Here is a 13,433-nt window from a genome sequence, read left to right as displayed (position 1 = left end):
TATATACACATATACACCATTTTAAACAGGACCTTTATTTATCAAAGTTAATGATGTTTAAGTGTTACTCTTCTTTTATATAATGCTACAACATTTGTTCTACACCTGGGACTCCCGCAGCTGAAGCAGAGTCTAAGAAATTAAGGTATAGTGAATTCATGAACTTAATACTTTTAGTACACAGGGGTGGATACTATCTAGTTTAGGTGCTTTATCAAATGTAATGTAGTTTAGCCATACCCAAATCTATTCCTAAATAATGCTACAACATCTGCTGTATGTCTGGGACTGTCCCAGTTAAAAGAAAGTCTAAAATGATAGGATTTAGTGGTTCACGAATTACTGAACATAATGCTTTTAGTACACGGGGGTGGATACCCTCTCACCCAGGCGGTTTATCAAAGTTAACGTTGTCTAAGCATTGCCAACTCTCTTCTGAAATGCTGATACAACATTTGCTGCACTTCAGGGCCTCTGCCAGCTGCAATCATAGAATCTAAGAATTTAAGATATAATGGTTTATGAATAAATTAATTTAATACTTTAAAGGAGAACTATGGGGTTAGGGCTTTTCCCCATAGTTCTCCTAAGGGTAACGGGAGGACACAAACTAGCGTCCTCCCGTCACCCTAAGCTCAGTATACCGCGAGCTACAGCTTGCGGTATACTGAGACAATTATGTCTGGATCCGCTCAGCTGCGTGAGTGACAGCTGGCTCTGCTTATCTAGAGGCAGAGCCAGCTGTATCCACCCCCTCCCCCGTCTGTTCCGCCAGTCAGCGCTGGCGGATCGGAGCGGGGGGAATCCAGCCCCTCCCCTGTCACGGCAGAGAGCCGGAACAGGATCGAGAAGTGAGCGAGCACCGGTATGTGTTCGCTCACTTCCCGATCTACTGAGCCGACCTGTGGCAGTTTCATTGTCACAGGTCGGCTAGAACTATGAGGCTGAGTGAAATTCACTCACCTCATAGTTCTCCTTTAAGTACATTGAGGTGGATATCATCTGGCCATGGCGCACGCCGACGTGTTGTTTGAGTATTTGGCGCCCTCTGGGCTATATAAGGCTGTGGCTAACAAACCTCCTTTGCTGTCAGATTGTCAGCTTCCCTGTGTCCCTGTATCCTGCTCCTGAATTGCTTCTGTTTCTAACCCGGCTTGGCTCGGCTTGACTCTTCTGCTTCTCTCCAGTGATTGACCCTTGGCTTGTTCTTGACGATTCCCCTGCTTACCCCCTGTACTGCGTTGCCTTGATGACCTCGGCCTGTCCTGACTACGCTGCAATCCTTGCCTGCTGGACTAACAACACTCTCTGTTACCAGTGGCGGAACTACCGCCGGTGCAGGTGGTGTGGACGCACCAAGGCCTCGGGCCTCTAGGGGGCCCAGCACAGCCCCAGCGCCGGATCGGTACCCAGCGGCCAGCGGGCCCCCCATCTCTGCGCTGAGAGTGTCGGATCATCCGTTCATCCTACACTCCCGGCGCAGAGATGGGGGGGCCCCCCGGCCGCCGGATACTGATGGTTGCCATGGCGATGGAATGCTTAGCCCGATCGTGAGCCGCGCTGTGTAATCTGTATTCAAAAGTTTTTATTGTTTTTTTCCATTAAGACATATACAATGACCATCTACATACTACAATGTAACAGAACAACCTAAAAGAAAACAAAAAACAAACAAATAAGACAGAAGACCGGCCAGAAGAGGTGAGGGGGTGGGGGTGGGGGGGTAAATAATTCATTTAAATAATAATTATTTGTAGCCTAATGTTGTATAAAGTACTGTTGCAGAATGGCACCCTCTATAGAGGACTACAAATCTCAGCAGTACTTCCGATATATTGGCCGCCAAAAGATATCAGGCGGAAATGGCACTTTTGGCTGGATGCCAAAAGTGCCATTTTATCAGCTGATACAGCAGCGCATCCCTGCATTCTTTTCTCCCTGCTGGGAGCTGCTCTGTTTCCCAACGTGGAGGAGAGAAAGTGACAGCCGGCCGAGCGCTGCCGGAGGAGAGTGCTGTGTTTGTGTTTTTTTGGGGGGTGGGGGGGACTATTGCACCAGGGCCATTTGTTCCTTAGCTCCGCCACTGTCTGTTACTTCTGCTCATCGGTTTCAGCTACTACTGGCACTCCTGCCCCTCTGTGCCCCGGTGCTCCTGTACCCATGCAGGTGCCCCAGGACCAGAGAAGTGAGAGAGGCCGCCCTCAACATTTCAGACTCTCCTAAGGTACGTGACAGTGACATTCTGTTTCTACTTCTATTTCTACTTGAGTATAGAGGCGCTATCCGGGGGGCCACTTCGGCACCCATCCATGGTAGGTGGTAGACAGGCCCCCTGATCATGTGATCACTTTGATTAGCTGTCACTTAGGCTGTCACATTGTCTATGGAAATCCCACCACACTCCATCCGGCATACTAGCAAGGAGTGCGGTGGGATCTATACGGACACTGTGACAGTAAATCACAGTAATCACATGATCGGGAGCCCACCTACCAGCCTTCTGCTGACAAGAACCTCTTAAAGGGCCAGCAGGAGCCGGCAGTAATGTGTTAAATAGTGTTACAGTATCTGCCGTATGACTAGGAGTCTCCTAGCTGAATTATGGTCTAAGAAAAGATATAGCGGTTTGTGAAATACTGAATTTAATACTTACAGTACACATAGGTGAATTCTTCCCCAAATTATTTTAACCAGTATGTCTTTTTGCTGTATTTATAGATTTCTATTTACAAACAATTCTCTTTCCATATGCTAATATTATTGTAAAAAAAAAAGCTGTAAAAAATAAATCTAGTTCCCCAATTCTCTTTATGTAAATAGTGGGCGTTGGGAGTGAACGCACTTTGGTCTGGTCAGCAATTTCTTAGGCTGAAATGGGAATTCCAAAAGATTTTTCAGAATCTAAATATAAAACTGAAGAATTTCTTCCTCTTTATAACTTCTGCTTGTGGCTGAAAGGAAGCAGAACTGTCTGTTAAGTGTTATCAACAATCTATTCATTTCTGCGGAATCCGCAGTTCCACAGAACCAACACTAAATTCTTGATTTGCTTTCTGTACAGCAATATAGAAAGCAAAGGTCAGAGGGAATATTTTCTAGAATGCATCAATTCCACGGCCTCAACCATCCACAGCGCCACTCTGGCCAGTTTCGCCGCTCGTTTTTCCCCCCCTGGTGCAGCAGTTGTGAGGATAGACCGCCAATTTACACTGAGTGGCCAGATTATTATGACCCCCCCATCAGTACTTCGTTGGGCCTCCTCGTGACTCCACGAGATGATGAAAGGTGATGCGAGGAATCTGACACTGCACTGTTGCCATTCTGTTGTCTTGTACCAGTCTTGCCCCTCCCCCGTTCTGCCCCAACATTGACTAGTCGCTGACGGCCACAATTCGCACGTTCAGACCCAGATTTTCAGCTGACAGTCCGGTCTTTAAACACTTTAACAATGAGCCCCTCTCGAACATTTAACGAATTCTGCTGCTTTGCTGATACTCGCTCCATGGCTATGAGCGCCAACAATCTTCCCACGTTCAAAGGCTGTTAAATCGCGTTGTTTACCCGTATCTTCAGAAACAAATCACTTCTACTGTCGTGGTAAACAACCTGCTTCCCTATTTATAATGGTCTGGCCCTCTAGCAACTTCAGCCCCAAATTATAGCTAATTTGCCTACAAACGTCAGGTGGTCATAATAATCTGGCCACTCAGTGTATGAAGAGCTTTGCTCTACACCTGGGACAGTCCCAGCTGAAACAGTTTCGAAGAAATTGAGATGTAGTGAATTAATTAACTTAATGCCTTCAGTACACAGGGGTGGATACCATCTGGTTTAGGTGCTTTTATCAAATGTAATAATGTTTAGGCATAACTGAACCTATTCTTAAACAATGTTGCAGCATCTGCTGTAAGTCTGGAACTGTCCAAGCCATCATCCATCCACAGCGCCACTCTGGCCAATTTCGCCGCTCTTTTCCCCCCCGTGGTGCAGCAGTTGCGAGGATAGACTGCCAATTTATAAAGAGTTTTGCTCTACACTTGGGACAGTCCCAGCTGAAACAGAGTCTAAGAAATTGACATATAGTGGATTATTTAACTTAATGCTTTTAGGACACAGGGGTGGATACCATCTGGTTTAGGTGCTTTATCAAATGTAATGTTGTTTAAGCATCTGCTGTACGTCTGGGATTGTCCAAGCCTTCAACTAGGCACAGCGCCACTCTGGCCAATTTCACGGCTCGTTTAATGTCGTGGTGCAGTGGTACTGAGGATAGACCGCCAATTTATAAAGAGCTTTGCTCTACGCCTGGGACAGTCCCAGCTGAAACAGAGTCTAAGGAATTGAAATATAGTGAATTAATTATCTTAATGCTTTTAGTACACAGGGGTGGATACCATCTGGTTTAGGTGCTTTTATCAAATGTAATGTTGTTAAGGCATAACTTAACCTATTCTTCAATAATGTTACAGCATCTGCTGTATGTCTGACACTGTCCAAGCCATCACCCATCCACAGCGCCACTCTGGCCAATTTCTCTCTGGCTCGTTTTTTGTCATGGTGCAGCCGTTGTGAGGAAAGACCGCCAATTTATAAAGAGCTAGCGTCCTCCCGTCACCCTAAGCTCAGTATACCGCGAGCTACGGCTCGCGGTATACTGAGACGCCGCAGCTGAAACGGATCCCGACAATTATGTCTGGATCCGCCCAGCTGCGTGAGTGACAGCTGGCTCTGCCTATCTAGAGGCAGAGCCAGCTGTCAGCGCTGGAGGATCGGAGCGGGGAGGGGGGAATCCAGTCCCACCCCTGTCACGGCTCTTTGCCGGCACAGGATCGAGAAGTGAGCGAGCGCCGGTATGTGTTCGCTCACTTCCCGATCTACTGAACCGACATGTGACAGTCTCATTGTCACAGGTCGGCTAGAACTATGAGGCTGAGTGAAAATCACTCACCTCATAGTTCTCCTTTAATGCTTTTAGGACACAGGGTTGGATACCATCTGGTTTTGGTGCTTTATCAAATGTAATGTTGTTTAAGCATAATGTTGTTTAAGCATCTGCTGTACGCCTGCTCCCAAATTATAGCTAATTTGCCTACAAACGTCAGGTGGTCATAATAATCTGGCCACTCAGTGTATGAAGAGCTTTGCTCTACACCTGGGACAGTCCCAGCTGAAACAGTTTCGAAGAAATTGAGATGTAGTGAATTAATTAACTTAATGCCTTCAGTACACAGGGGTGGATACCATCTGGTTTAGGTGCTTTTATCAAATGTAATAATGTTTAGGCATAACTGAACCTATTCTTAAACAATGTTGCAGCATCTGCTGTAAGTCTGGAACTGTCCAAGCCATCATCCATCCACAGCGCCACTCTGGCCAATTTCGCCGCTCTTTTCCCCCCCGTGGTGCAGCAGTTGCGAGGATAGACTGCCAATTTATAAAGAGTTTTGCTCTACACTTGGGACAGTCCCAGCTGAAACAGAGTCTAAGAAATTGACATATAGTGGATTATTTAACTTAATGCTTTTAGGACACAGGGGTGGATACCATCTGGTTTAGGTGCTTTATCAAATGTAATGTTGTTTAAGCATCTGCTGTACGTCTGGGATTGTCCAAGCCTTCAACTAGGCACAGCGCCACTCTGGCCAATTTCACGGCTCGTTTAATGTCGTGGTGCAGTGGTACTGAGGATAGACCGCCAATTTATAAAGAGCTTTGCTCTACGCCTGGGACAGTCCCAGCTGAAACAGAGTCTAAGGAATTGAAATATAGTGAATTAATTATCTTAATGCTTTTAGTACACAGGGGTGGATACCATCTGGTTTAGGTGCTTTTATCAAATGTAATGTTGTTAAGGCATAACTTAACCTATTCTTCAATAATGTTACAGCATCTGCTGTATGTCTGACACTGTCCAAGCCATCACCCATCCACAGCGCCACTCTGGCCAATTTCTCTCTGGCTCGTTTTTTGTCATGGTGCAGCCGTTGTGAGGAAAGACCGCCAATTTATAAAGAGCTAGCGTCCTCCCGTCACCCTAAGCTCAGTATACCGCGAGCTACGGCTCGCGGTATAATGAGACGCCGCAGCTGAAACGGATCCCGACAATTATGTCTGGATCCGCCCAGCTGCGTGAGTGACAGCTGGCTCTGCCTATCTAGAGGCAGAGCCAGCTGTCAGCGCTGGAGGATCGGAGCGGGGAGGGGGGAATCCAGTCCCACCCCTGTCACGGCTCTTTGCCGGCACAGGATCGAGAAGTGAGCGAGCGCCGGTATGTGTTCGCTCACTTCCCGATCTACTGAACCGACATGTGACAGTCTCATTGTCACAGGTCGGCTAGAACTATGAGGCTGAGTGAAAATCACTCACCTCATAGTTCTCCTTTAATGCTTTTAGGACACAGGGTTGGATACCATCTGGTTTTGGTGCTTTATCAAATGTAATGTTGTTTAAGCATAATGTTGTTTAAGCATCTGCTGTACGCCTGCGATTGTCCAAGCCGTAACCCATGCGCAGCGCCGCTCTGGCCAATTTCACGGCTCGTTTTATGTCGTGGTGCAGTGGTACTGAGGATAGGCCGCCAATTTATAAAGAGCTTTGCTCTACGCCTGGGACAGTCCCAACTGAAACAGAGTCTAAGGAATTGACATACAGTGAATTATTTAACTTAATGCTTTTAGTGCACAGGGGTGGATACCATCTACAACTGCCAACTGTGCATAGAAAAATATGACATTACCGATCTTGGATTTCTATACCCCGTAGCACACAAAGGATAAGAAGAAGATCTCACATTTAACATATAAAGTGAAACCACCACCGGCCAACTAGGGATCCATCGACCGGCATCTCAGAGGTACAGAAAAGAGTGAACGCGTTAGTCCAAAATATTTAATGTTTTTGTCATTAGAATCTCTTGATATTTCTCCAGCAATATTTACATCTTGATTTTACTTTGCGATCTGCAATATATACACATTAATTTTACAGGAAATAATACATCTGCAGATTCTGACAGTCCAACCTCCACAGATCAGTGCTTTAAATCAGAACCTCAGCCACGACGTGGACGGAGCACTGGAAACGGCTTTCTATTGACGTCTTGGTCCCCACAGGGGACATTTGCCTTCATTTCCTGTCCAAGTGGCCCCACAAGGAAGTGATAGGAAATAGGCCTAGGCTCAGCCAGAAAGAGTTCAAGCGGAACTCCAGGCACAAATTATTGCAGCTCAGTAGTCATTGATAGATGACTCAGTATAATTTTTTAATAAGCAATGTACTTGGAATCTCCCTCCTGCAGGCCTGGCTACTGTACAGCAGAGGTCAGAATGGGAGAGGGAGAAGCAGTACAAGGAGATAGTCAGGTTTGCTGCGATGCATACTGGCATGCTGAAGGAGGCATACTGTCAGGAGGAGGGAGCAGAGTGACAGAGAGATGAGCTGCTTCTTCTTTCACTGTCCGGTCATAGAGTACGTATGGGGAGGGGACCTCTCAGTGAAAGCAGGGTCGGATTTACTCTCTCTGCTTCCCCCAAGGCCAGGTTCTTCAATGCGCCCCCCTACCCACCAAACACACCCACCCCCCCAACATGGAGAATGGGAGACCTGCAGAGTGCATACAAGTGATCTCGGCGACATTGCCGAGATCTCCTGTACGAAACAAGCGGTGGCTTCCCTGCTGTACATTTAGCCCTGCTTGCCCAAGGCAGGGCTAAATGTAGAAAACAACTACCCGCCCGGCGCCCAGAACGGCATGTCCCGGGCGTCAGGGGATAGGAATTCCACACCCCTGCTGCCCCTCTACTCCCTGCTGGCCCAAGGCCGGGCCTTGGTCGGCCTTGTGGGAAATCCGGCCCTGAGTGAAAGGGAACCTGCCATAGAGAAAGATCAGGTCTCCTCCCCTGCCAGACATGTATTTAGATGTCTCCTCGGAGTCCGGTATTAAAGGATTCCCCTTGCAGAGGCGATCTGTTACACTCCATTTAAGTTCATGTCTCCAGCTGTAAATCACATGTGCCATTTGTCACTGCAACAAGTTCCACTTTAATTCTTTGGCATCTGCGCCACACAAGAAAGCGTTTCCTGCAGAGCGCGGAGGAGAAAACAGCCGAGATGCCAAAAACCTTCTACGTGGTTTGGAAAACGTCAGTCTCTGATTTCCTGACCGTAACCCAAATAACAAGGTGACCGACCCGCCAGAGGACGCGGCGTGACAAAATGTGACCTACTTGACTCCGGAGCGCTTTATTGTAAACAATCATTTGGCAGCTGAATTGCGTCGGATTGTTTCGCTCATGTAGTCCAAGTTTTCCTCACGAGCAGAGGTGAGGGTTCCGATAATCGCCCCGTGTGCAAATAATCACCACGTAGCCTTCGCCAACGCAGGCTCTCTGTCAGAGGTTCCTTTTTTTGGGCAGGAAGATGAGCTGCTTGCTGGAAAATATCCTCCCCTCCTAAACCATCACAGAGGTCTTCAGTGTTCCTCCTTATTTGCCATAGTGCCTCTCCTCCTTTGTACTACTACTCCCGCCAGGTACCCTAGTGCTCCTCCTCCTTCGCCCCAGTGCTTCTTCTCCATTGCCCTTGTGCTCCCTTACATCATCCTAGTGCTCCCCCTCCTGTGATCTAGCTGCTCACTGTTGTTTCCCACATTGTATACCATGCCCTATGCTCTCTGTGCTTCACATTGATGCACCACTCCTTCATCCTAGTGCTTCTCCTCCTTCATCCTAGTGCTTCTCCACTTTTACCCTGGTGCTTCTCCCCCTTCATCCTAGTGCTTCTACTCTTTTACCCTGGTGCTTCTCCCCCTTCATCCTAGTGCTTCTCCACTTTTACCCTGGTGCTTCTCCCCCTTCATCCTAGTGCTTCTACTCCTTTATCCTGGTGCTTCTCCCCCTTCATCCTAGTGCTTCTCCTCTTTTACCCTGGTGCTTCTCCCCCTTCATCCTAGTGCTTCTCCTCTTTTACCCTGGTGCTTCTCCTCCTTCATCCTAGTGCTTCTCCTCCTTCATCCTAGTGCTTCTCCTCTTTTACCCTGGTGCTTCTCCCCCTTCATCCTAGTGCTTCTCCCCCTTCATCCTAGTGCTTCTCCCCCTTCATCCTAGTGCTTCTTCTCCTTTATCTTAGTGATTCTCCCTCTTTGTCCTAGCACTTGTTGCTCCTTCTCCTCCTTTTTCCTAGTGCTTCTCCAAGGTCCTAGTGCTTCTCCTCCTTCACCTAAGCACTCCAACTCATTTGCCCCAACACTCCACCTTTCTCACCCCAATGATTCTCCCTAGTGCTCCCCTTCCTTCGCCATAGTGCCTTTCCTCCTTTGCAGTAGTGTTCCGTCTCCCTCTCCCCAGTATTTCTTCTTTCCCCCCCCCTAGTTCTCCCTTATATCATCCTAGTGCCCCCACTCCTGTGATCTGCTGCTCCTTCACCCTATTGCTCCTCTTTTACCCATGTGCTCCTCCTCCCTCACCCTAGCACTTCCCCTCTTGCCCTAGTTGTCCTTCACCTTAATGTCCGACCCACCCTGGTCCTTGTGTTCCTCTTCCTTCACCCTAGTAATCTTCCTCCCTTGCCTTAGTGCTTCACCCCTTGCCCTAGTGACCTTCTACCTTACCCTAGTGCTCCACCTCTTTCCCTAGTTGTCTCTTGCACTAATGATCTCTCTCATTCACTATAGTCCTCCATCTCCTTCACCCTAGTGCTCGCCCTCTTGTTCTAGTCCTCCTTCTCTTTTACCCTAGTGCTCCATCTCTCTTCCTAGTGCTCCTCCCCAATGCTTCCACTCTTGTCTTAGTGCTCTCCCTCATTCACTCTAGTGCTCGCCCCCTTGTCCTAGTCCTCCTTCTCTTTTACCCTAGTGCTCCCTCACTCTTCCTAGTGCTCCCTCCCTGTATTGATTTCCATCTTGCCCTGGTGCTCTTCCTCCTTCACCCTAGTGCTCGCCCTCTTGTCTCAGTACCCTAATGCCCTATTGCTCCACCACTCTTCCAAGTCCTCCCTTCCCATACTGATTTCCCTTTTGCCCTAGTGCTCTACCTCCCTCATCTTAGCACTCTTCCCCCTTGTCCAAGTCCTCTTCCCCCTCCTTCCCCTCTTGCTCTAGTCCTCCTCCTCCTTCCCCCTAGTGCTCCCCAATACAAGCTGACTGGGTTGTAGGATGTTTTCTCATAAGACAGAGCTTCCAGCAGAAGGCACAGATGGCCACCATCGGAGATCGGCCCTCAAGTTAATGTACACCAGCATGTAGACTGATAGAGCTCTCTGCTATGCAGCTGTTGGAGGAATGGTTTTCAATTGCTCCCTTCACTTCCTGCAAAAAAGTGGGCTTTCCATCAATATATTATTCTCTACTCTCATACGCAGCGCGTTCTCTTCATATTTACACCTGAGAGTCCTGAAACTTTTATGTCCGTTGTCAGAAATTGCTTTGCTCTGGACTTCCTGTCTGCAGTGCGATGATGGCGGATGCAGACTGATAATCAGCGCACTACCACGGCACCGACACAAACAGTCTAATAGACATCAAATGGGACAATGGAAAAGCCCATCAAATGTTATCTTCTGCGCAATGAAAGTTTGCATTCTTCGGTCACTTTTGCTTCAATTTGCAAAAGTGCACACAATCTAGTCGGCGCCACATGGCTCAGGCACGGTGACAGTCACTGCGTCGGGCGGGGGGCACGGCACCACCAGGAGCGGCTCTCCGGACAGAGGCTGCGGCACTGCAGGGACCCTCCGCGATGGCTGGAAGAGAGTCCTCAGCAAGCCGCCTTTCAGCTTCAGCAGTTTGATCTCTTTATTTCTGAAATCAGAGAACAGGTTTAGATTGCAAGCTCCTGGGCCCACAACAGCAACACATACAGACCGGCCCCAGTATAGAATACAATGTATACAGACCGGACCCAGTATAGAATACAATGTATACAGACCGGACCCAGTATAGAATACAATGTATACAGACCGGACCCAGTATAGAATACAATGTATACAGACCGGACCCAGTATAGAATATAATGTATACAGACCGGACTCAGTATAGAATACAAAGTATACAGACCGGACCCAGTATAGAATACAATGTATACAGACCGGACCCAGTATAGAATACAATGTATACAGACTGGTCCCAGTATAGAATACAATGTATACAGACTGGTCCCAGTATAGAATACAATGTATACAGACTGGTCCCAGTATAGAATACAATGTAGTAGTATATTATGTTGCGCCAGGATAAGTAGACTACAGTCAATGTGTTTCCGAACAGCTCCAACTCTCTCAGCTCAGCTTCCCTGAACTTCCTGTCTAGCACAAGATCACAAAGGAGAGCACAGTCTCCAGCTTGGAGAAGGAAGGAGGAGGTGGGGAGTAGCTCGCCCTCCTGCATCTGTGTGCTTGGAGAGACACACACAGCTTACTAGCACGCACAAGGGTAGCACTATAGGACCCCGCAAGGGATCTCTTACCTCATCAGTAGCCCGAGAAAAAGAAGAAGGACGAAGACAAAAATGGCACTTGTCACAAGCCAAACGTAGCGGGGGATGGGGGCAGAGGGGTTCTCTGGTGCTATAAGAAGAGTTGGATGAGTTAGATAGAGTAAGGAGCAGAGTCCTCCAGCAGAGTATTTCAGGAGAGGAGAGTTATAGAGGAAGGAGCAGAGTCCTCCAGCAGAGCAGAGTATGTCAGGAGAGGAGAGTTATAGAGGAAGGAGCAGAGTCCTCCAGCAGAGTATTTCAGGAGAGGAGAGTTATAGAGGAAGGAGCAGAGTCCTCCAGCAGAGCAGAGTATTTCAGGAGAGGAGAGTTATAGAGGAAGGAGCAGAGTCCTCCAGCAGAGCAGAGTATATCAGGAGAGGAGAGTTATAGAGGAAGGAGCAGAGTCCTCCAGCAGAGCAGAGTATTTCAGGAGAGGAGAGTTATAGAGGAAGGAGCAGAGTCCTCCAGCAGAGCAGAGTATATCAGGAGAGGAGAGTTATAGAGGAAGGAGGTGAGACCTCTAGCAAAGCAGAGTGTATCAGAAGAGGAGAGTTATAGAGGAAGGAGCAGAGTCCTCCAGCAGAGCAGAGTATATCAGGAGAGGAGAGTTATAGAGGAAGGAGCAGAGTCCTCCAGCAGAGCAGAGTATTTCAGGAGAGGAGAGTTATAGAGGAAGGAGCAGAGTCCTCCAGCAGAGCAGAGTATTTCAGGAGAGGAGAGTTATAGAGGAAGGAGAGGAGAACTCTTTCCCTCACCCTTTGTTTGGTCTTCCTCTTCCGTTGTATCTTCTTCTGATGATGTTAAATTTTTTTTTAGTTGTGGGGAGCTCTTCTACCTCATCTGCTGGGAAGATACAACATTGAAGGGACCATTAGCTCTCATTTCACACAACAACCCCCCCCACAACCGATAGTGATATGAAGAAGTCATAGGTGGAGGTCCGGCCACATGTACCAAGGAGATAACATTAAGGTTCCCGCACATGCATGGGGCACTCAGATGCCGTGGGGTGTACACTGGCTGTGCAGGGGAGGGTTCGATGATACCGGGGGGGGGCTATTACATGTCCATAGTCTATACACATAATAAAAGGTGAATTGTTGCTGTACCTGACCAGGGGCGGCCCACCACTTCTGCGCTCCACTCGCTCCAGGTGAAGAAGAACTCCTCTTTCGCTCTGACGCGGATCACGTGCCGCCTCCCCGCGAACGCGTCATTGATCACGAAGAATGTACTCTCCGTTGTCCCCTGGGGGGAGGAACCTGAATATCAGTACATTGTCCCATGCAAACAACATGGAGGTAACGCTAAAGAGCAAAGAGGGAGCTTTAAATTTAAAAAAAGGGGGCGGGGCTATCCTGTCACTCCAAAATATCACAACGTGCATTAGAAGCTGCAGCAGCTTTCTTTCCTGGCTGGAGGACGTCCAGCATCACCTAGCACTTTCCTTCTCAAGCTGGCTGTCCCTGGCCCCGCCCTATTCATCCATTGGAGTTCAGTTCTTTCAATCATGGAAGCTCAGCATCACATGTGGGCAGTCTTCATACCAAGGAACGCCCCTTTCCAGACTGACACCATTGTGATATTTGCATAACTCCGCCCAAGATCCAGCCCCCTGCTTGCTTCAGCTTCGGAGGAGTGGCTTTGCCTAGGCTGAGATGATGTCATCAGGCAGGAGGAAGCATTTCCTCAGTCCCCCCTCCCCCAGTGATCAGTCTGCTGCAGGCGGGAGGAAGCATTTCCTCAGTCTCCCCTCCCCCAGTGATCAGTCTGCTGCAGGCGGGAGGAAGCATTTCCTCAGTCTCCCCTCCCCCAGTGATCAGTCTGCTGCAGGCAGGAGGAAGCATTTCCTCAGTCTCCTCTCCCCCAGTGATCAGTGTGCTGCAGGCAGGAGGAAGCATTTCCTCAGTCTCCCCTCCCCTAGTGATCAGTCTGCTGCAGGCAGGAGGAAGCATTTCCTCAGTC

At 48.4% G+C, this 13,433-nt stretch overlaps 1 protein-coding gene across 1 annotated transcript in view; it reads right to left on the bottom strand.

Moving 5' to 3' along the window:
• Positions 1–10,617: 10,617 nt before the first annotated feature.
• The window catches only part of IL6R (interleukin 6 receptor), a gene marked incomplete at its 5' end in the record, with an annotated part of 4,730 nt that continues 1,914 nt past the window's right edge, over positions 10,618–13,433 (bottom strand). Inside the window, 4 exons of the mRNA XM_018574596.1 lie at positions 10,618–10,795; positions 11,460–11,559; positions 12,224–12,253; positions 12,578–12,716. Coding sequence (XP_018430098.1) covers positions 10,618–10,795; positions 11,460–11,559; positions 12,224–12,253; positions 12,578–12,716 — 447 coding nt within the window. The remainder of the gene's footprint in view (positions 10,796–11,459; positions 11,560–12,223; positions 12,254–12,577; positions 12,717–13,433) is intronic.

The sequence above is a fragment of the Nanorana parkeri genome, unplaced genomic scaffold (genome assembly GCF_000935625.1).
Source record: "Nanorana parkeri isolate BGI_ZX_2015 unplaced genomic scaffold, ASM93562v1 scaffold3076, whole genome shotgun sequence".
Lineage (NCBI taxonomy): Eukaryota > Metazoa > Chordata > Amphibia > Anura > Dicroglossidae > Nanorana > Nanorana parkeri.
Note: the sequence above shows the minus strand (reverse complement) of the source record. Positions and strands in the feature narration are given on the sequence as shown.